General features: G+C 36.5%; 1 protein-coding gene across 3 annotated transcripts in view; it reads left to right on the top strand.

Moving 5' to 3' along the window:
- The window catches only part of GSPT1 (G1 to S phase transition 1), a 33,729-nt gene that overhangs the window by 4,637 nt on the left and 4,810 nt on the right, over window positions 1-24,282 (top strand). For 2 of the 3 annotated variants that reach the window (XM_061402543.1, XM_061402540.1), the window contains exons 2-14: window positions 7,935-7,979; window positions 8,093-8,134; window positions 8,862-9,089; window positions 9,868-9,901; window positions 11,487-11,564; window positions 13,361-13,541; window positions 14,368-14,522; window positions 14,621-14,761; window positions 16,025-16,118; window positions 16,953-17,033; window positions 21,331-21,504; window positions 22,340-22,429; window positions 22,541-22,709. In XM_061402543.1, coding sequence (XP_061258527.1) covers window positions 8,113-8,134; window positions 8,862-9,089; window positions 9,868-9,901; window positions 11,487-11,564; window positions 13,361-13,541; window positions 14,368-14,522; window positions 14,621-14,761; window positions 16,025-16,118; window positions 16,953-17,033; window positions 21,331-21,504; window positions 22,340-22,429; window positions 22,541-22,709 — 1,447 coding nt within the window. In that variant the 5' untranslated portion in view covers window positions 7,935-7,979; window positions 8,093-8,112. The remainder of the gene's footprint in view (window positions 1-7,934; window positions 7,980-8,092; window positions 8,135-8,861; window positions 9,090-9,867; window positions 9,902-11,486; window positions 11,565-13,360; window positions 13,542-14,367; window positions 14,523-14,620; window positions 14,762-16,024; window positions 16,119-16,952; window positions 17,034-21,330; window positions 21,505-22,339; window positions 22,430-22,540; window positions 22,710-24,282) is intronic. The other variant, XM_061402541.1, reaches the window with a different exon arrangement.

Raw genomic sequence — 24,282 nt, 5'->3', positions numbered from 1 at the left:
TACTGATTATTAGAGATCATTCAATTTTGGCTCTCGTTTCATGATTTTACGTGTGGAATGGCTCAGGTGTGGGGGTTCAGGAAACAAGTGAGGGCATCCACTAAGGCCGCACCATGTTGAGCAACTGTTTCAACTGTTAGAAACTTTGGGAATAAGTTTGATTTTTTATTTATTTGGCCACGTTGCCGTTTTGGGATCTTATTTCCCCCTGCAGTGGAAGCATGGAGTCCTGACCACTGCGCTGCTAGGGAATTCCCATGGGAATTTTAGAGCAGGTTTTATTCACTGCTTTTTTTTCCTTTTGTTTATTTTTCGCTTTTTTTCTGGAATTGTACTGCATAAAAAGATGATGAAAACATATCATGGCATGTTGGGAAATATTGTAGAGAACAGATTTTTAGCTTTGTTTTATTTGCTGGAGAGGAAATGTCTTAAAGTGTTAAAATAGTGTTGTCTTTCTAATTGGAGAGGAAGGAATGAAAAAGAGATTTGATCATCTTTCCTGAAGAGTTAGCTGAATTGGAATGGAATTTTTCGAGATGTGAATCTCTGGTTTTGCTCAGGTATGTGTATGGCAGTTAATGAACAGACATTGCCTGCCTGCAGAAGGCAGGATACTGTGCTAGGCCCTCAAAGTGATACCACCAAGATGGATAACTGATTCTCAAGGAGTCCAGAAAGGGATCAGATGATACCCAGTCTACTCTAATGGAAGACCCTTCATGGTAAGAGGGCCATACACAGAGTGCACAGAGAGGGCTTTCAAAGCTGGGGAGCACCGTTCACAGGTCCCTTTAGATAATTTCACTCGTGTCACCCTAATCATAAAACCACAGATTTGTTTTCTACTAAGTGTTCTCTGTGAATATCTGAGGTACAATTAACATAAAATTCACCTTTCTTGTGTTTCTGGACTTCAAGTTTCCTAGGAATTTGCTAGAGTACCAGTCATCTTTACTTGTAAGTAAGTGTTAGTCGCTCAGTCACGTCCGACTCTCTTCGACCCCATTGACCGTAGCCTGCCAGGCTCGTCCGTCCATGGGATTTTCCAGGCAAAAATACTGGAGTAGGTTGCCAGTTCCTTCTCCAGGGGATCTTCCAGACCCTCCAGACCCAGGGATCAAACCCGGGTCTCCGGTATTGCAGGCAAACGCTTTACCATGTGAGTTACCAGGAAAGCCCACTTCTAAGTAAAGACTTGTTTATTTCGTATTAAACATGGGTGAGTTACTTTGATTCTGGCTCCTTATTTACAATTTCATCATTCAATTCACAGTTCTTAAAATTTTGAGAGAAGTTAGATTTTGGCTACTTGGTTGTTCTGAGGTCCTCATACTCCTTTTTTAGCTGTCAGTTGATGGTTCATACTGAAACTTCTTAAGAGTTTTCTTCCTGCTGTTGGTAGATTTTAACGAAGTGTGGCTGAGCTACAGATATGTTGTTGGTTTTTTCATAAATGACTTTGTTCTAAGGAAAGGTTAGTTGTTACATTACTACTCCAAGTTAAACCAGTCCCCATCATACTCTCCTTCCTAGGTGAGAGGAACACTTCGCAAGGATTTTTTGAGCTAGCCTTGTCTGAGAGTGGTCAAACCTAATTCCAGCCCATATTCTAAGTAATTGTATTTCTCTTCACTTGAAATAAAAAAAGCATACCTTAGCAAACTACTATGTATAAAATGACCTACAAGGATATATTGTATAGCATAGAGAATTCAGCCAGTGTTTTATAGTAATTATAGAGTATAACCTTTAAAAATTGGAATCACAAAAAAATAAATTTTTTAAAAAAAATTGTGAATCACTGTGTTGTACATCCAAAACTTATACAATATTGTGTATCAACTATCCCTCAATTTATTTCAAAAAGTATGTACCTTAGAATGTCATCAGGTTGCCTGTTTCTGTGGAACTCCAGTAGGAGTTCTTATAGTACTACTGAGCCCATCTCCTTTGTGGTGGTTGGTTTCACGTGGATGGTATTCTGTTATCTTTGTACTTTTTTGTGGTATCTGAAATTAAATATCTCATTCTTTTTGCAGCAGATAGTATATAAATTATAAAGACTATCTTTTAGCATTGTTTGAAAAATAGAGTAGAACTTAAGTTACTCTACAGAAAAGCCTGTTCAGGTTGATATGCTTTAGTGACTGAGTAAATAGGTTCTTCAGAATGTTAGGACCAGAGATGACCTGGCAGTAATAATAAGAGATGTTGAATGAATGCCTAAGGTCACTCACAGGTTTAAGGACACAGTTGAGTCTAGAATCCAAATTTGCCAGTTGCTAATTTAGTGCTCTCTACCACACCATGCTGTTTAATAATGACAAAAAAAAAAAGAGCATGCCCAGAGCTAATTACTACAGCCAGCATGGATCTTCTGAGAAAGTGGTCCTGGAATTTGCCTTTCTTATATTTCATTCTTAAAAGTTTTTATAATCATTATGGGACATTGAAATGCTTATTATAATAATATATTCATTGAGCAGTTACCACTTGGTTAAAATGCCCTTCACAACAACGTCTTGAGGTATAGATACTGATGACCTGTTTTTACAGATAAGAAAATTAAGTTTCAGAGAAGCTAAATAAATAGGGGACGTGACATCCATGAATAAATGGAGGAGTTGGGATTAGAACTTAGATCTGATTTCAGAGCTTATCCTAGAAATAGTAAGTCCATTAGTTTTTCCTTGTAATTAGAAGCTAAACAGTCTTTTGGCTGAGACACTTTCAAAAATGGGGCTTATGAGTTTGTGCACCACGGCACTGTCTCCATGTTCTTTCTCAGCGGTAGCTGGGTACACGTCATAAGTAGGCAATGCTCTAATAATTGTTTAAATTTTATTATTTTATTTTTTGGCTGTGCTGGGTCTTTGTTGCTGTGCAGGCTTTTCTCTAGTTGTGAGTGGAGGCTACTCCCTAGTTACGGTTCAGGCTTCTGATTACAGTGGCTTCTCTTGTGGCTCACGAGCTTTAGCAGTTGCAGCAAACAGGCTCAGTAGTTGTGGAGTGCATGGGCTTAGTTCCCAAGACCAGTGAGCAAACCTGTGTCTCCTGCATTGGCAGGCGAATTCTTTACCACTGAGCCACCCATGAAGTATGGCAATGCTCTAATTTAAAGTAACATTTTGAAATTATTTGAAACACTTTAGGAAATGATATAAAATAAACAGCTGTGATCACCACTATCTGTAACATTGTGCCTTTTTATTTTTAGAGGGTTAGGTAGTTAAGGCAAAACCATGGACCCTTGTACATGTTCTGCAGGCTTTTCTTTCTGATACCTGCCTTTACTATTTTCCAGTGTTGTCTGGGAGAAAATGCCTGAGCTTTTGTGAGACCATGTGGTCACCTGTGTGCCAGAGAATTTTAGTTCCTTACTCAAACTGTTCTTTAACATCTCTTGGATATTGTTTCTCTAACTCCCTTAGAAAATTGGCACATATAAAATTGTTCTGAACCCTACTGCTGAAGTTAATTCAGTAAAAATTTATTCTGTACAGTACACTGTGCCAACCTGTGGAGACAAAGTAGAGAAAAAAGTCTCCTTGTTTCAGAAAACCAGTCATTCTAGAAGTCCATAATCTCCTAAGGAACAAGAACTAAGCTGTGGGTGTGGGTGGATCTATAATTGAAAGAGGGTCATATCTTAGAGGAGTCAAGAAGCCAGGTCCTTAGCCCTTCAGGTGGAAAGTGGTTGGAGAATAGGGCAAAGTGGAAAGCCAGATAAGGCAAGTTCATAGGGCAACTGAGGTCACTCCTTCAGAGGAGCCAACTGTGCACATGTGGGTGTTTAATTTTAAAACTAAAATCTAAAATGCAGTTCCTTAGTCACAGTAGCTACCTTTCAAGTGCTTAAGAGCCACATGTGGCTAGTGACTATCATCACAGCACAGATGTTTCCATCATTGTAGAAACTCAGAATCGTCACTATTCCTCAGATCCATGCAGGTAGGACACTTGTTACTTCTGTGACAGCACTGGAGTCGTTTTTATTTTTCTTTACTGAACACACCATTTAGCGTAAAGGAGGAAGATATTTTACTTAAGATGGCATTATAAATAGCTGTTTTAGTGTATAAAGGGGATTAGAGACTGGTTTTATAGCTAAAGCAGTGCAAATTTAACTTGCTGATTTATGAAATAGATGGATTAAGCACTTTTTGAGAATTGGTCATCGTTTATGTTTAAAATATGTAGCTTAAATTAAAACATAGCTTTCATTACCTGCCACATGTATGGTCTTGACTAACTTGTGCTGTCCTTACTTGTAAGCTGGCAAAATAGGAGTTGCCACGGTGAAGTCCTTTGATCCATGATTGTATCTTTAAATTTTTTTTATATTAAAAAAATCTATATAACATAAAATTAACCATTTTAGAGTGAACAATTCATGGCATTTAAAACATTCTCAGTGTTGTAAAAACTGTCACCTCTGTCTAGTTCCAAAGCATTTTCGCCACCCCTTCCCATTCCCCTTTCCTTCCAGCTTCTGGTAACCACCAGTCTGCTTTCTGCTCTCTGGATTTACCTATTCTGAATATTTCATGGAAGTGGAATGGTATAACATAGGACATTTTATGACTGGCTTATTTCACCATGATCATATTTAACTAGCAGTTTTAAGACCCAGATTATCATCTGTGTTAAAACACAGGCAGTACTGTTGCCTGGCTGTCTTTTGGTAAAGTCATGTTTAAAAAATTGTAATAATTTCACCACAATTAGTAGTTTCTCCTTTTAACTTAGGGTGTGGCAGTTTTAATCACTTGTACACTCTGATAACCTTCCTACTTTATTAGAATTATTCCTTCGAATACTCGATAAGAATGTGTGTCTGAACATGGAGACACCATTGGAATATATGAAACCATAATTTCATTCCTTGGGAGGGTTTTCTTCTCTTTCACTGATAGGTATGAACTGTGCAAGACTTGAGAAATCAAGCGCTAAAAATCCTGTTTGCTAACCATGAACAAATGACTTTGGGTCTAGTAGAATTCTAAGCCCAGGATTAATAGTAGCCAGTAAAATCTGGATGTGATGTGCATTGTGAATAAGACCAGAGTAAAATGAACAAGAAGGGCTTACATGAATGTGTAAAGCCTGGGTACAACGATATTGAGAAGCTTAAATTTAAGGAACATCTTGTTATATGTGATTTTACTGCTTTATTAATTCGAAAAACATCAGTTTGCAAATGTCGCTAGCATTATCAAAAAGTTTATAACGTCTTCTGTGGTCTGAATGCATATCATTAGGTGTATATTAAGCACTTGATTGCTTTTGGTACTTTGTCTCTAAGCTTTGTAAACTTAAGACAAATATTCAATAAAAGTAAGACACCTTGAAAAATAAAACCATGAACAGATTTTGCATTATGCACCCATGGCGGTGAACTCATTACTGATGTCACTGTCAGGAGAAGTGCCTTACAGCCTAATGCATATGTTGTGTATTTCTAAGTTTAACAGTTGGTTCTAGAACTAGGTGGTCAGGTGTATGTACTATTTCATTTTATAAAGCTCAGTTGCAGTTTGGGTTATCTTACTAAGTGACAGGAGAGTCTACTACACCAGTTATCTTAGTCTTTTCCTGCCTTAGAATATATGTATATCGTCATTTATTCAGTTCACTTTTTCTGAGTGATTTTCAACAGGGGCCATCTGAATGTTAGATGATAGTTGTCTATTTCATAGGGTTTTCAAGGGAATTAGAAGAGACACCGGTTAGCACATAAGGGCTCAATAAAGGTTAATTGGAATTAGGGTAATTTGCCACCAACTCCCTCCTTACCTCCAGGACTTGGGGAATGCTTCTTAATCCCTGTCTAGACCATAATAGACACTCAGTACATGTTAGTTGATAGAATTGATACTCAGTCCATGTTAGGAGGTAGAGACTCATTTGTTGAATATCTAGGTGCCACGAGTTATTTGATAACTAAACGAATTATTCTTTCATTTAATCCTGTCTGGCAGATGGCATGTCATCTTCATGACTCCAGTGAAATAACTGTATCTGAGAACTAACACATGACAAGCCAGGATTTCAAGCCAGGAATCAGCTCAGTTCTGTCCTTTTGCTACTACCCTGTGCCGCCTCTTCCATCCCTAGGGTGGCATATGAACTTGACTTTTTCTGAAAATTGAGTAATTTTTCCTTATCTTACCTATAAACTTTTCTTAATAGGAAAACAAACAAAAACACTAATCTATATTATATCTGAAGTACAATTCCTTTTACTTTGTGGACTGAGTTCAGAGGATTTTTCCTCCCAGTTCCTGTTAAAATACCCTGTTAATCACACAGGGTGGGGTCATCTTAGACTTTTCATTCTTCCTCCCTGTTCCTGTCAGATCTTTGCTCCCTTTATCTTTGCACTGAACTCCTTCTCTGGTTGTACCACTCATTTGTTCTGATGGCATACTTTCTTGTAAGTAGTGTTGTTGGTCTTTCTGACTTGTGGTATCTTTACCTCTCTGGTTCATTTGTGTACTACCTTAGAATGATCTCCCTAAGTCACACTTGGCATGTCACTTCCTTCCTCAAAAAAAATCTGTTGCCCTTGACCTTTCAGGGACAGGAATTTCTTTCTTTCCTTCTTTTCTTTTTTGGCCATGCCATGTGGCTTGTGCAGTCTCAGTTCCCTGAGCAGAGACTGAACCCAGGGCTGTGGCAGTGAAAGCCTGGAATCCTAATAGGCCACCAGGGACCTCTCAGGAATTAACTTTCTTCAGCACTTCATGTTATTGGGAGATTGGGCCCCAAGCTTTTTGTTGACTTACGGGTGTTAATACTTCCTGGGCACTGATTTTATGAGACTGATGTGCTGCCTACTGTGCTAAAGAGGCAGACTGGACACTGATTTTAAATGTGAGTCTTGCAGGTTAAGAATTCACTGTTCTTTATTGGTGTGGAGGATTCATGTGACTTCAAATTCTCTGGTTTCTTTTGCCTCTTGTAGATTCTTTAAAGCAAGAGTACTTAGGTATTGAAGTATTTAGTATAAAAAATAAATGTATGGACTGGGGTATTAGTGTATATTTCACATACATCTCTTCCAGTGGTGTCATAAAGTTTGTAATGTGATAGTTATGGAAACTGGGTTATTGCTTGACCTTAGAATTCTAATATAGGACAAAACTACCCCACTCCAGTACTCTTGCCTGGAAAATCCCATGGACGGAGGAGCCTGGTAGGCTGCAGTCCATGGGGTCGCTAAGAGTCGGACACGACTGAGCAACTTCACTTTCACTTTTCACTTTCCTGCATTGGAGAAGGAAATGGCAACCCACTCCAGTGTTCTTGCCTGGAGAATCCCAGGGACGGGGGAGCCTGGTGGGCTGCCGTCTATGGGGTCGCACAGAGTCGGACACGACTGAAGCGACTTAGCAGCAGCAGCATCATTATAACCACTTTTTCTGAGATGATGTAAGGGCCTGGATGCATTCCAGAGACTATATACGAATGTCCTTTTCATTTTATTGGTATCGAATAGAATTTATTTAAGGATCTTGATGATAACATGTATTACAGAATCTTAACAAGGACTAATCATTACTTCTTGGGCTAGAGAATCTAGAGTAGTAATGTGTATTTGTTGAGTAAAATCTAATTTGATTTGTGCTGGGCTGCAGGTTACTTTTACAGCATCTGTAAAGGAAAAGTTTATGAAGTAGAGTCAGAGAATAAACATGCTTTTGTGAATACATTTTAAACATTGAAAATGTTTTAAAATTGGCTGTAGTTGGTAGATTTTTTTTAGGTTAAACAGATTTGTCATTTGAAAGCCTGGGTTAGTTGTCATTGTTCTGAATTATTGAGTTTTTTGTTTTGCTATTGAACTTCTGTTTTTCCTGTTTCTTAAAAGATAAGTAAAATGGATGTATAGGTCTCAATTTTTAATAGAGCTTATTTCTGTTAAACAGCACCTGTGGAATCTTCTCAAGAGGAACAGTCATTGTTGTGTGAAGGTAATTTTCTGTGATGTGACTCTTTGAACAACTAATTGAGAAAGCATTAAATTGTCTGTGGTGTGTAAATCTAGATAGTGTTTGGTAAATATATATCTCAATTTCTTGTCTAGGTTCAAATTCAGCTGTTAGCATGGAACTTTCAGAACCTATTGGTAAGAAAATTTCTGACCATATTAATACAGTAATATGAAACTCTTTCAGTCTCAAGATTTAAGGTACAAGTGTTTAAGTGTTATCATTATTATAATGCCTACATTTAAAACTACAGTAAAAACAGTCTTTGCCATTAGGATTTAGCAAGCAGAGCTAATGGGGCATTAACACTGCCATGATAAATTTAGTGATGGCAAATATAAAAGAATCAAATGGAGGAAGTGCTAAAGCAGTTTGAATAGGTGTACTTAATTTACGTTTGTGAAATTTTTTTTCCTTTTTGTAATTTTCTTACCCTTAAGGGTTTCATATTCCCAAGGTGTTCAGTAAAGAAGTTCTGCTACTTCCAAAGGAAAAACAGAAATCTAAATCTTTTCACACTTTTTTGTATTCTGATTTTGAACTTCCCCTTTTCTGTCAGGACATCTTGATGCCAGAATAACTGGGCTGTTGGGAGTGTTAGATGTCCTGTTCATATTTTGTTCATCCTTATGAAGATGAAGCTCCATTAAAATAGTCTCTCCTAATCTGAGTCAGAGCTCTGATGTCACCTGTGAGGCCAGCTTGTATGTTTCTTTTATGAACGAGATTTTCTTGTGTGTCACTAGATGTTAGGATATGGAACTGAATATGTTAAGTTCTGTTTGTTTAAAAGCATCTGTGTTTTAATGTATAGATAGATGATAAACCTTTTTCAGAATACTAAACTAAAATGTTTTATTTCAGTAGAAAATGGGGAGACAGAGATGTCCCCAGAAGAATCATGGGAGCACAAAGAAGAAATAAGTGAAGCAGAGCCAGATGGTGGTTCTTTGGGAGATGGAAGGCCTGCAGAGGAAAGTGCCCAGGAAATGATGGAGGAGGAAGAGGAAATACCAAAACCTAAATCTGTGGTTGCGCCGCCAGGCGCTCCTAAGAAGGAACACGTAAATGTCGTATTCATTGGGCACGTAGGTGAGCTGCACTTGTAGCAATGATAAGAAATGACCAAAGTTACTGAATCCATCAGAGAATATCTTATTTAGCTACCTGAAGTATTTGGTGAAACTGAACTAATCTAAAACGTCTTGATTTTTAACTCAATAGATTTTTTAGCTGGCAGAACATTGCCAGCAGTGTATTCTTGGAAGCTGTGGTGGCATCGTAGCTGGAAGAAAATAAGTATATTTGTATGTGATACATAATTGGTCTGTAGGCCACCGGTGATGGCTCAGCATGTTATAACGTCTGTTAGTTAGTATTTTTTTTTAAAGTCTATTTTTTTGTGTGAAAAGAAAATAACAGAATTATGTCCCCCTTTTTCTTTTCTTTCTCTTATCTCTGCCTTCTTTTGAATTTGATGATAGACCATTCTGCTTTTTGTGGTAGCAAGAACTCCTTTGAAATTTGTAAAGGAACACCTATACTGGCTAAAAGTGCAAAGCAGACTACCTAAATGTAGTTCAGGGGTCTTGGCTACTTTAGTTCTCCTTCTGAGGCTCCCCTTGGGTAATTCATATTGTCAGTAAGGTAGTCCTAGGTCACTATAGAGCTGCAGGGGGGGGGTCTTAGATTCAAGGAGAGAAGGTAACTAACCGGAACTTCTGACCCAGATTCTATTCTTTGCAGTTGCTTTTGCAAGCTGTAATTAGGTATGTTAAATGGGCCTTTGGTTGTGTTCCTATATAGTCCTTGTGTTTTGGTTTGACTGCGCCTACGGTTTGCCTGTTGTTGATTATGTTGTTACTTTCAGATGCTGGCAAGTCAACCATTGGAGGACAAATAATGTAAGTATATTTTTTGTTAAATACCTTTTGTTATCACTGTAAGACTCTCATGAAACCTTAATTAAAAGTATTTCTAAAAGCTGTCTTTTAGATTTGTTAATAAAAAGTAATATAGAACCCTAATTATAAGAAATTTTACTTTGTTTTAAATATAATTTTCTTTGGAATAATGAATCTGGGGGAACTGGTGTTTCCTTATTCATCAACTCCTTAAATATATGTGGATTTAATCAGAATGTCTGGCTAACATGCTTTTTTTTTCTTTTTTATCATATATAGAAGGTATCTAGGTATGAAAATGCCATGGTTGATGTTTAGTGATGTGTTCTAGAATTGAAAAATATTTTCATTTAAACATCTTTTTAATCTCTCCTAAAGTAGACGCATTTCTTTAAGCTGTTATCTTAAAGGATAACAGAGGGTCTAGAGGGCATATCTTCATTGTCTTGCTTTGTTAAGTAATCTTAATCAGTAAATTTGCCAGTTACTGCTGAAAATTTCTACAACAGATCCTAAAGCAGGCTATTATACAGGAATTCTTACCTAAGACTCTGGGAAGAAGTGGCAGGCCCATTTGATGTTGTGTTTTATGAAAGTGTATATTTTTTGATTTAGATGACTATTGAGAACACCCAGAGACAGAAGCTTAGAACAGGATTTGATTTGGATAGAGTCAAGGGAAGCAGTTGGGTATTATTTAAAAATCATGATCTCATTTTGACTAGTATGTTTTAAATATTAAATAGTAAGACTTAATTGCTTGGATAGCACTTAGAATTCCTTTCTTTTACATTAGTATTTACATTTGCTGTTTGAAAAAAAAACATTTATTTTGAAATAATTTTAGACTTATAGAAAGGTTCCAAAAACAGTAGTGGAATTGTTAGACAATTTTATTCAGCCTACCTTAATGTTAACATACTAAATAACCATCGTACAATCATCCCAACTAGCGAGTTATCACTGGTACAAACTAACTAAACTACAGATCGCATTTGGATTTCACCAGTTTTTCAACCAGTATCATTTTTTCTGTTCTAGAATTTCACATTACACTTAGTTGTTATGTCTCTTTAGTCTCCTCCAACGTGTGACATTTCCTCAGTCTTGTCTTTCATGACCTTCATAATTTGAAGAGTGCTGTTTGGTTATTTTATTGGATATTCTTCAATTTGGGTTTGACAGTGTTAATAATTAGACTGAGGGTATGCATTTTGGAAGAGAATATCTCAGAAGGTATGTTGTGCTCGTATGAGAGTGCAGATGATTGCAATATTCAGTATGTTTTATCTATTACTGGTGATAAAAGCCATGATTACTTGGTTAAGGTGTCCGCTGCCAGAATTTAGCACTGTAAAGTTATTTTTTTCCCATTATCTTGGGGGAGGTAATCTGAGACTGTAAATGTCTTTTCCACTGAAATTCTCCATGATTTCAGCATCTACCCCAGTGGCACTTGTACTTTAAAGTAGCTTTTTTATGGAATTCAAATTCCCTTCGAGAGGTTTAAAGATTTCCTAACTTCACAACTGAGCAATCCATGAGTAATTAAATGTTTGTTTCTCTTTTCTTTCAACATTTTCAGGTATTTGACTGGAATGGTTGACAAAAGGACACTTGAGAAATATGAAAGAGAAGCTAAAGAAAAAAACAGAGAAACTTGGTAAACTTTTATGACACTATAAGTTACTTTTCAGGAAATGACTTATGCTTTTGTAGTCTACTAACATATAAATTCATAAGAGGAGACTTGTGGGATAAATATAAAGCATCTATTTAATTGAGACATTACCTGGCTACAAAATTTCATTCACAGAATTTATAATAATCAGGAACAGATGTTACAGTGGAATTTGGGGAGAAAGCAGATAACATAATAGTACTTAAGGGTATGATCATTATGTGAGTAAACCGTTGAAAGATAAAAGAATAGATGGAATAATATATTGACAGTAAGTTGCCTTTGCATGGAGAGAGGGTCAGCTCTTTTCTTCTTTCTAACCTTATCTTATTTTTTCTTAAGTTAACAAGCTTTATCTCAATAGGACATTGGTGGTCTTTTTTTTTTTTTTTATTCTGTGTTAAGGGGAAACGTTCCTAATCAATATAATACTAAAAAATGGATTCAGTTCAGTTCAGTCGCTCAGTTGTGTCCAACTTTTGCGACCCCATGAATCACAGCACGCCAGGCCTCCCACCAACTCCCAGAGTTCACTCAAACTCATGTCCATCGAGTCGGTGATGCCATCCGGTCATCTCATCCTCTGTCGTCCTCTTCTCCTCCTGCCCCCAATCCCTCCCAGCATCAGAGTCTTTTCCAATGAGTCAACTCTTCGCATGAGGTGGCCAAAGTATTGGAGTTTCAGCTTCAACATCGGTCCTTCCAATGAACGCCCAGGACTGATCTTTAGAATGGACTGGTTGGATCTCCTTGCAGTCCAAGGGACTCTCAAGAGCCTTCTCCAACACCACAGTTCAAAAGCATCAATTCTTTGGTGCTCAGCTTTCTTCACAGTCCAACTCTCACATCCATACATGACTACTGGAAAAACCATAGCTTAATTGGCCTTTGTTGGCAAAGTAATGTCTCTGGTTTTTAATATGCTGTCTAGGTTGGTCATAACTTTCCTTCTCAGGAGTAAACGTCTTTTAATTTCATGGCTGCAGTCACCATCTGCAGTGATTTTGGAGTCCAAAAAATAAAGTCTGCCACTGTTTCCACTGTTTCCCCATCTATTTCCCATGAAGTGATGGGACCAGATGCCATGATCTTCGTTTTCTGAATGTTGAGCTTTAAGCCAACTTTTTCACTCTCCTCTTTCACTTTCATCAAGAGGCTTTTTAGTTCCTCTTCACTTTCTGCCATAAGGGTGGTGTCATCTGCATATCTTAGGTTGTTGTTATTTCTTACTTACTATGAAATACAGATGATGTGATGAGGTAATCTCAATTAACACTGTTATGGATGGTTTGAATTTATATATGTAATTTTATATGGCAAAGAAATAACCAAATAATTCTTAGCAAGTAACCATTGGTTCCAAATGGTGGGTTAGTGGCCTTCACTTTTAGAAGGTACCCTTAGACAGCCTTACTTGTATTATAGTTTGTGCTAGATGATTTTTAAAATGAAATATAAAGGAACTCATTACTTAACTCATAGTGATATTGGCATTGGTACTAAATAGTCTTTCTATGTATGTTGTCATCTTGTTATTATACATAATATTTGCTTACAGAATGTATAATTGACACTGGATATATATAAAAGCTCTTGAGTGTTTGAATCAGAAGAATATAAGTTTTAGTCATTTAATTTTTACTTCTACCCAGTCCTGTTCATGATTTAAATGTATGTTGAACATAAAATTCTTCTACCATTAATTACATGTTTAATGGTAGAAGAATATTTTTAAAACTCCTGTTCTTACCAGTATTGTTATTTTAAAATTATTTCAGGTACTTATCTTGGGCCTTAGACACAAATCAGGAAGAAAGAGACAAGGGTAAAACAGTAGAAGTGGGTCGTGCCTATTTTGAAACGGAAAAGAAGCATTTTACAATTCTAGATGCCCCTGGCCACAAGAGTTTTGTCCCAAATATGATTGGTGGTGCTTCTCAAGCTGATTTGGCTGTACTGGTAAGGAAAGATGTTTCCAGTTCATCCCTGTATTTGTTCGCAGCCCAACTTGAAATATAAACACTTGGATTTACCTTCTAAAAGCTAGAATTTAGATTACAGTGAACTGTAAAATATACAAAGTTACAGTTTTCACTTTGTTTCACTAATCTGCCCAAGAAATCTTCATAATTTGATTTACTTATGAAAATGTTTCTGCTTTTCTCTACCATTGCTATTATCTCTGTGTCAGACATTAGTGTCCACTGACTGCTAAACCTAATCCATTTTGTACTCAATCCTGTGAGTACAAAAACGAGTAAGAAATTATCTGTTTAAGATCTTCAGTCATTTTGCAACTTGGGGGTAGTTATTGTACTAGCACTAAATCACATATATGTTTGAAATGTAAAATATAAATTTACATATAAATGTAAAAATAAAATATAAAATATAAAAATGTACTAGATTTTGGAGAATTGGGAATGAGAAGAAACATATACCAAAATTTTTTTTAAGTATTTAGACATTGTGACATTCAAAAGTACATATATGCTCAGACGATAAAAGAATCTACCTTCAATGCAGGAGACCCAGGTTCAATCCCTGGGTCAGGAAGATTCCCCTGGAGAAGGCAGCCCTCTCCAGTGTTTTTGCCTACAGAATCCTGTGGACAGAGGAGCCTGTCAGGCTGTGGGGTCACAAAGAGCTGGACACACTGAATGACTAACTCACTCACTTCTATTTTCTTGCAAGATGCTTCTGATAAAACTGAAAAGAAAAATGTTGTATTGCTAGAAGAGTGTACTTGAATGTGTAAGAATAAACTGTTGATTTCTTGGAACAGGTAATCTCTGCCAGGAAAGGAGAGTTTGAAACTGGATTTGAGAAAGGAGGACAGACGAGAGAACATGCCATGCTGGCAAAGACGGCAGGCGTCAAACACTTGATTGTGCTCATTAATAAGATGGACGACCCAACAGTGAATTGGAGCAATGAGAGGCAAGCTTGGATGTCTTAATGTTTGTTCATACTCTGTTTAATGTTGAAACTATAGAGTTCAGTTGCTTTACATTATAATTATTTATAAATATTAATAGATATGAAGAATGTAAAGAGAAACTGGTGCCGTTTTTGAAAAAAGTTGGCTTTAATCCCAAAAAGGACATTCACTTCATGCCATGCTCAGGACTGACGGGAGCAAATCTTAAGGAGCAATCAGATTTCTGTCCTTGGTACATGTAAGTAATCTTTTTAAAAGTTTGTGTCTTATTAAGTAATCTTTTTTTAAATTAATTTTTTGGCTGCACAGCATGTGAGATCTTATTTCCCTGACTAGGGCTCGAATCTGTGCCCCCCTGGATCACTAGGGAAGGCCCAGTGTGTTTATGTGTGTTAGTCACTCAGTCGTGTCTGACTCTTTACGACCCCATGGACCATAGCTCACCAGGCTCCTCTGTCCATGGGATTCTCCAGGCAAGAATACTGTAACCTTTCCCTTCTCCAGGGGATCTTCCCCACCCAAGGACCAAACCAGGGGCTCCTGCATTGCAGGCAGATTCTTCATGGGTTGAGCTACCTGGGAAGCCCAATAATTTAAGAAAATATTGAGTGTAACCTTGGCTTTAAAAATGCCATGACCTTTGTCTTTTACCTGGGTTTTCTTTTTTGTTATTGAGTTGTTAGGGTACTTTATGCACTGGGTACAATTCCCTTATCAGAGACATGATTTGCAAGCATTTTCTCCCATTCTGTGGGCTATCTTTTTACTTTCTTCATAGTGTCCTTTGAAATACAAAAAGGTCTTAATTTTGATGAAGTCTTGTTTATTTTTTCTCTTAATTGTGCTTTTGGTGTCATGCCTAGGGAATTGTTGCCCAATCCAGTCATAAAGAATTAGACCTGTTATTTTCATTTAAGCCTATTGAAGCTCTTAGGTGTGTGTTTCATTTTTGGATTAATGTTTTATAAGGTAAAGTCTTGAATACTTCAGCTTTGTGAATATTTAAATTGGGAAATGTGAGTCTTTGACTTTTATCCCTCCACCCCCCAAGAATATTTTGCCTTTTTGGGTCCCTTGAATTTCCATATGAACATTGGGATCAGCTGGTCAAATTTCTGCAAAAAGGCAGTGGGACTTTAATAAGAACTGACTGAATTTGTAGATCAGTTTGGGGGGAACATTGCGATCTTGGCAATATTATACCTCCCAATTCACATACTGTATTTTTAAAGGGGAAATTACAGAATCTTGATTTCAGAGCTGGAAAAAGTCCATGAAAAATTAAGTTATATAGTGTGGCTTCTGTTTATTACAACATGTGGGTTATTTGCCATTAAATAGTTTTATAAGTTTACAGGGAAACTTTTTCATTATATTGATCTATTATGTTGTTTTTTTAGAAAACATTTCTGAGGAATAAGTGAGATGAACTAGATAAAGTTAGAGCCATGTAATTTCTTAAAATTTTAACATTTATGTTGACTCTTTATTATATTCTCAGTGGATTACCATTTATTCCATATCTGGATAATTTGCCAAACTTCAATAGATCAGTTGATGGACCAATCAGGCTGCCAATTGTGGATAAGTACAAGGTACCCAAAATGTTAAAGAAACTGGGTTTTATGGGAGGTGACAAATTATTTTGTGTTCTGTTTTAAACTATGAAATAACTTTAATAATTAACAACATAACACAGGTATCTCTGTAATAAAGATTATGTTCTTCAGTGATATAGACCATAATTAAATCAGTTTAATTTAATTTGGTTGTTTTTCTATGAGCCAGTGATCATTTTTTGGTGAGAGATTCTTATAAGTAAAACTTCTGAAAGAGTTTCTACATTAAAGTTGATAGATACTGACAAATAGCCTTCCAAAATGCAGTGCTAATTTACATGGCCACCAGCAGCATATGAACGTGTTTACCATAGCCTAACCAACACTGGATGTAGTCTTTAAAAAATAAGCTTCAAATAAAGAAAAAAATAATAAGCTTCACTATTTTTAACTATGTTTTCAGCTTCATTTTAAGTACTGCACTATCAATATGTAGTATTTTGCTTTTTTTCAAATACATCATTATTTCATTAGCTTCATGCTAAGTTTCTTGAAATTTAGTTTTTAAATAGGGAATGTCTCAGACAGGTTTGAGAGAACCTCAATTTGAACAACAAATTTAGATCTTCAAACGTAAAATTCTGTCTCCTGCAGTGTGTTCTTTTTAAATCCCTAGGCATACTTATTTATTAGTATTATATATATGTATATTTGTTGCCTGTGTCTAAGATTAATCCTAAGGATTCTACCACTTGAGCTAAAGATTTTCTTTTCTGAATAAGCCTTGAAATATTTCACTTTGGGTTGTTGAACTCCTGTATAGTAGTAACAGAAGTCTGACATTTGGTTTTTTATTTTAAATTTAAATAGGATATGGGCACTGTGGTCCTGGGAAAGCTGGAATCAGGATCTATTTGTAAAGGCCAGCAGCTTGTGATGATGCCAAACAAGGTAAGAATTCATAATGCTCTTGTTCATTTAAGTTTTCTCTTGAAAATATTAGTAAGGAATCAGAACTTTTCAATCTTAGGGATTTCATTAAAAGAAACCACTTTTTAAATCCAGCATTGGTGGTGGTGGTGGTGGTGGTGGTTTAGTCGCTAAGTTGTGTCCGACTCTTGCGACCCCAGGGACTGTAGCCTGCCAGGCTCCTCTATCCATGGGATTCTCCAGGCAAGAATACTGGAGTGGGTTGCCATTTCCTTCTCCAGGGGGTCTTCCCAACTCAGGGATCGAACCCAGGTCTCTTGCACTGCAGGCAGATTGTTTACCAACTGAGCTATGCGGAGCTAGTTAATGTCAAGTGCAAAATTTAATCAAGAATATGTGGTGTTATTTATTGACAAATGGAGAAGGGACAGTATTGGCACCATGTCAGAGTTAAAAAGTACATCATCATGAGAGCTTCAGTTAGTTATTTTATAGGAAGTAAATAGAGATTTGTAGTGGTTGAGTGATTTGCTTCTGTTAACATTCTAGATTAGTAAGTGAGCCAGGGATGAAAACTCAGGTTTAACATTAATATAATTAGCTTTCTTTTTTGTACATAGTAGTTATGTTGGATACTATAAAATGTGTCCAAGCTATGCCCCTAATTTATTTGGGGAGAAAGGGATTTTTTTTTTTTTTAATAATAAATGGGTCTTTTCTTGACTCTTAATACCTTATTGTAGTTTCTTCATTATAGCAGAGGGTTTCATTAAATAACATGAAAAAATCTCAATGAACTATATTCCTTTGTGTTATTTTTGACTGGTCAGTTGCTGGTAATTGCAGATGACCTGTTACTAAGAAACTGTTACCTGTTTTCCAGAGGACTTCTCTAACAATCCAAAGATGTTGTTTACGTAGGAAAAGGCCTGAATTATCAGAACCTCCAAATAGACATTTTGTTAGATTTAACTGAGAATTTCTTTACCATGCTTATTCCAGGCAAAGAATATTACAAAAGACAATTGTCAATGTACTGTTGAGTTTTAATTGAAACCTTACAAAGTATACTTCGGGGTTTCTTGATGCCTTACGCATTGGAGATCAGAGTATGCTATCATAGTGTCTTTTCTTTAAGAGGTAATTATGCAGTGATAAACAAGTGAAAATAATGGTCAGTTTAAATCCTTGTATTTTGTCTGTTGAGCAATCACAGAAGTCAAATTTGCTTGTGGAGATGGAAGCAAGGGGCTGGGGGAAGAAGAATGGGGAGTGGATTCTTAATGGGCACAGAACTTCCTTTTGGGGTGATGGTGTTTTGGAACCAGATACTGATAATGGTTGTATACCATTGTGAATGTCGATGCCACTGAATTGTATGATGTAAAATAGTTTTAAAAGGTAAATATGAGTATTTTATCACAATAGAAAAGTACTTACTATGGGCAAGTGAACTTAGTGCTGGGCTGTAGCTAAAGGTGAAGGGACTCAATATATTAGTTCTCTTTAGAAACTATCACTTTACACTAATTACTGAACAGTTCAGTGTAGCATATCTTACAGGTGTTAATCAGTCCTTAAGAACTCAGTTTACTTCAGTCCCTGAGTTTCAGTGGAATAGAAGTATGTTTTAAAAGATGTTAGACTATGCTGTGCTGTGCTTAATTGCTCAGTCGTGTCCAACTCTTTGCAATCCCATTGACTGTAGTCCACCAGGCACCTCTGTCCATGGGGATTCTCCAAGCAAGAATACTGGAGTGGGTTGCCATGCCCTCATCCAGGGCATCTTCCCAACCCAGGGATTGATTGAACCCAGTTCTCCTGCATTGCAGCTGGATTCTTTACTGTCTGAGCAACCAGGGAAGCCCAGATGTAAGACTATTTTACACTGAAAAATTATAGGTAGGGAACCTACAGAATGGGGGTAAGAAATTGTATATCATAAATCTGATAAAGGGGTTACTATCCATAATATATCAAGAACTACAACTCAACAACAAAAAGAAAGAACCTGACTAAAAAATTAGCAAAGAACTTAAAGCAGGCGTTTCTCAAAGAAGATGAACAAGTGGCCAACAAACACATGAAAAGAAGCTCAACATCACTAATCATTGCTGCCGCTGCTGCTGCTGCTGCTAAGTCACTTCAGTCGCGTCCGACTCTGTGCAACCCCACAGATGGCAGCCCACCAGGCTCCGCCGTCCCTGGGATTCTCCAGGCAAGAAACACTGGAGTGGGTTGCCATTTCCTTCTCCAATGCGTGAAAGTGAAGTCACTCAGTAAGTGTCCGACTCTTCGTGACCCCATGGACTACAGCCTACCAGGCTCCTCCATCCATAGGATTTTCCAGACAAGAGTACTGGAGTGGGTTGCCATTGCCTTCTCTGGTGAGATAATGCCTCACAGCCATCTGGATGGCTATTTAAAAAAAAGAAAAACCCAGAAAATAACAAATGCTGGCAAGGATGTAGGGATTTGGAACCCTTTCTGGATTGTTGGTAGGAACGTAAAATTGTGCAGCTGCTGGGGAAGACTTAATGGCGTTTCTTCAAAAACAAAAATAATAATAAAAATAGAGTAATCATGATCCAGCAGTTCCACATCTGAGTATACACCCTTAAAAGCTGAAAACAGACCTTGAAGAACCAATGTCCATAGCACCCAACACACGGAAGCAGGAGCAAACAAATAACGGTGTACACATAAAAACGGCGTATCACTCAGCTTAGAAAGGAAGGATATTCTAATATAAGCTACAACATGGATGAACCTGGAGGGCATTACTACTAAGTGAAATAAGCCAGCCAGCCATACATACATAAATCATGTATGACTCTCCACTTTTGTGAAGCACTTTGAGTAGATAAAATCTTTACTACCTCTCAGTAATTAAAAAATTAATCTTAATTTTTCATAAGTATGGATTACAGATTTGACTTGCTCTATTTTGTTTAGTTATAAAAGTCTTCATTTAGGGAAAGGAATTGTTACACTGGATTATTTGGGCAAAAGGTAGTAAACATATTTGTTTGGTTATATATGATGGAACTGCTAGTTTCTACCTCTTTATTCCATTACTCTAAAGAATTTGCTAGCAAATATGGCTGTACTACTAGTTTTTGGAATGAATTTCAAGACAGGTATCAGTAAGGTATAAGCTACCTTTTGGGAAAGAAAGCCATTATTTGTGTATGTGTATGGGGGAGAAACTACTGGAGTTTAGCAAATGACAGTTTGTAGAATTCTGGTATGTAATACAATGATTCTGGATTTTCTACTGTTTATCTACCATCCAATGAGAAAGTTCACTTTTGTCTTGAAGGTTGTTATTTTGTTTTGTTTTCTGGCATGTGTTTTAAAAATATGAATTATCTCCAAGGGAGGAAATGGAGTAAAATAAGGGACTACTTTGTGGGTATGGCTTTTAACATTTTTCCCCATCTATATGCTTAAAAAAATTATTGTAATAAAAGACAAATTTTACCACTATTGACATTTTGTACGTTCACAGTATTGTGCAGCCATCACCACGTCTAGTTCCAAAACATTTTCATCACCCTAGAAGGAAACCTCTACCTATTAAACAGTCAGTGTGCTTTTAAAGCTTAGTTGTTCAAATAACCTTAGAAAAATACATTCTTCAGATGTTTGGGGATTGATAGGTAATAGAAGCTATGTCCAGAAAAGGCAATGGCACCCCACTCCAGTACTCTTGCCTGGCAAATCCCATGGATGGAGGTGCCTGGTAGGCTGCAGTCCATGGGGTCGCTAGGAGTCAACATGACTGAGCAACTTCACTTTCACTTTTCCCTTTCATGCATTGGAGAAGGAAATGGCAACCCACTCCAGTGTTCTTGCCTGGAGAATCCCAGGGACAGGGGAGCCTGGTGGGCTGCCGTCTCTGGGGTCGCACCGAGTCGGACACGACTGAAGCGACTTAGCAGCAGCAGCAGCAGCAGAAGCTATGTCTCTTAACTCCTGAAATTTAAGAATAATAAAAGTTATATCTATAAAATTAAAATGATTTATGTTTTAATTTTAGAAAAGTAAGAAAGGTAGATATTCTGTTTGGAAATTATTAGGATGTGATATTTAAAAGATGACAGATAAATCTTTTAATTGGCAGCTTGTAATTCTAGGATATGATTTTCATTAAGTTCATGTTATACAAATGTTACAGAGTTTTAAACTCAAAAGAATTACTTTGGCTAATCAACAACCACAGAAAAATGTGACTTGTAAGTCTTCAGCAAACATTATTTTCCATTCTAAAATGTAGTGAATGTATCAAGTTTTCCAATCTTGGTTTCTTTTTAAGCACAATGTGGAAGTTCTTGGAATCCTTTCTGATGATGTGGAAACCGATTCTGTAGCCCCAGGTGAAAACCTCAAAATCAGACTGAAAGGAATCGAAGAGGAGGAGATTCTTCCAGGGTTCATACTTTGTGATCCTAATAATCTTTGTCATTCTGGTCGCACATTTGATGCCCAGGTAAACCAGATATTGTTGTTATCATGATGACCTTCACTGTCACAATGAGGCTAGGATTTAAATGCCCTTTGTCCTGATAACTGGTGATATGCCATTGTGTGCAGAAGGGGAACTGAAATAGGATAAACCATATATAGAGATCACAACAGCTGTGATGTATATCTCATACCCAAATGGTCTTTGATGGTACAAGTCCTGGGTAGAAAGTATGCATTTTTAGTTTTTATATTCTGTTGATAATATATATTGATACTTAATATTTTGCTTAAAGTGTCTTTATGCTCTACTTTAAGTAGAGCATAGTTGCCTTGGAAGTCATGGTTTGTCTGCTTATTCAGAGCAAGCAAATTTCCAGATAGGAAAACAATTAATTTCTCCATGTTATTAGCAACCTGACTTCCCCAGGAGGATGACAGAGTAAGTTAACTGGTACAACTCACAGAATTTTTGAGTTGTTATATGATGATTAATCAAGTTAGGTTTTTCTGTCAGATACAAGCTTGTTAACTTTGGAGCTTGGATACTGGGAAATGGATAAAACTAAGTTCATATCAAGAGGGAAAATTGTAGCATGTGAGCAGCAGTGAATGCCTTGGTGGAGGAGTATAGAGGAAAGGCTTCCCAGAGAAGAAAGTATGCCTATGTTTTTAAAGTTTGGGCACTTGCCAAGAAGATCTGTAGGATAAGGATATCAAAAAGTCATGCTTTGAGGTAACCCAATCTGACCTATCACTTCCAACACAAAAATAAGTTGCTGCCCTACTGAAATTGTGAGTTACACATTCAATTCTTTTTTTACCTAGGGATAAAGATGATAATTTTTTTTGTTTGACAGATAGTGATTATAGAGCACAAGTCCATCATCTGCCCAGGTTATAATGCGGTGCTGCATATCCATACCTGTATTGAAGAAGTTGAAATAACAGTGAGTTTTAAGATAATTGGGGTTTTTGTTTTAAGACCATTATTCACACTTCTGGTCTTAAAGATTCTTTTATTAGGCATTATTCTAATCTCATCCTTTTTTCTTGGATAGGCCTTAATCTGCTTGGTAGACAAGAAATCAGGAGAAAAAAGTAAGACTCGACCCCGTTTTGTGAAACAGGATCAAGTGTGCATTGCCCGCTTGAGGACAGCAGGAACCATCTGCCTTGAGACCTTTAAAGACTTCCCTCAAATGGGTCGCTTTACTTTAAGAGATGAGGGTAAGCCTTTAAATTGATGTCCAGAGGTTTGTCTAAGGTGCTTAGCTTTGGTAGTTTTCATCTGAGTACAGTGCACATTAGAAGTTCATAGGAAACTTGGATACCTGTTTATATGTCATATATGTTTTATGAGTTGAATGAATTAAACAGACTTGACCATACACTTTAGTAGTAATGCTCTAGATTAAGAACCTTAATCTTGATATTTTGCAGGCAGTAGGTTTTGGGAGTCCTTTTATTTATTGCTAAATAAGACATTTCTATGATAAAATCCTCTCTAATATGTGTGATAAAACCTCATCTTGAAGGACTTTATCCAGTAGAGCAAATTTTTGCTAGTAAGCAAACCTTTGAGGTAGACATGCTTATTTTTTAGAAAAAATCATTTTAAAATCCAATATGATAAACTTTAACTGCACTGAAATGGGAGGAGATAAAGGAGTACATAGATTGATAGCCTTAATGCCTAATATATTCAAGGTTTAGTATTTATTCATTATATTTTTATAAATAAAAATATTTAAAATAAAAGGTAATATAAAATAAAAATATTTTTATTATATTTTTAATATTTATTATTTATTTCAGGGTTTAATGTTCATGTTCTTGTGTGTGTGTGTGTCCACTTCTGCCTGAGTGAATTGGAATAGCTGTAATTTTCCTATTTCAAACAGCTATGAAACTTTGGTATCATAGAAACAAAATGACTTTGTGTTTAATAGAACATTTCTCTTATAGAGTATTACTTTAGGTTACTATTTTAAGACAATGGAAGACTTTACATAAAACTTTATGGTTCACTTAAAATACAGAATAGTCAGTTCATATATTAGTTCTAATTCAATTCAGCAAAAACTTTACTGTATATCCACTGAATGTCAGGAGTTGTGCCAAGCACTGGGAATATGATGGATATGGTCCCTGAGCTTTATTTCAGAGGAAACTATATAAAGATGGTATACATTTAAAGTCATTATCTTAAAAGTCTTCTTGATGATAGTGAAACTGGCTATTGGGGCTTTCCTATTAATATAACAAAATGAGAATTTTATTTAGCAATTAGAAATTAATGTAGGAAGAATTTTTAACTTCAGATTTTTTTTTCCCCCCTAAAGAATAGCTTGGCTTTTAGGTTTTTCACAAGACCAAATGGATTTTGTATTTCTAATAATAGGGTCTGAGAGCCCTTTTTAACAGCTTTTATTGAGATAATTTAAATACCATGAAATTGACCTGTTTGGAGTATATAGTTCAGTGAATTAGTATGTTCAGAGTTGTACAGTCATCACTACATCCTAATTTTATAACATTTATAACATCTGAAAAAGGAACCCAAATACCTGTTTACCAAGACCACCGATTATTCTATCCACCTCTGGCCATTGTAGGCAACCATATGTCTACTTTTTCTCTGCCTGCCTTTTTTGGACATGACTTATAAACAGAATCATATAGTTTGTGACCTTTAGTGTGTAGTTTATTTCACTCAGCATGTTTTTGAGGTTCACCCATGCTGTGATATGTATATAATTCATTCCTTTTTATTGCCAAATAATAATTCTACTGTACAGAT

Source organism: Bos javanicus, chromosome 25 (genome assembly GCF_032452875.1).
Source record: "Bos javanicus breed banteng chromosome 25, ARS-OSU_banteng_1.0, whole genome shotgun sequence".
Lineage (NCBI taxonomy): Eukaryota > Metazoa > Chordata > Mammalia > Artiodactyla > Bovidae > Bos > Bos javanicus.
Note: the sequence above shows the minus strand (reverse complement) of the source record. Positions and strands in the feature narration are given on the sequence as shown.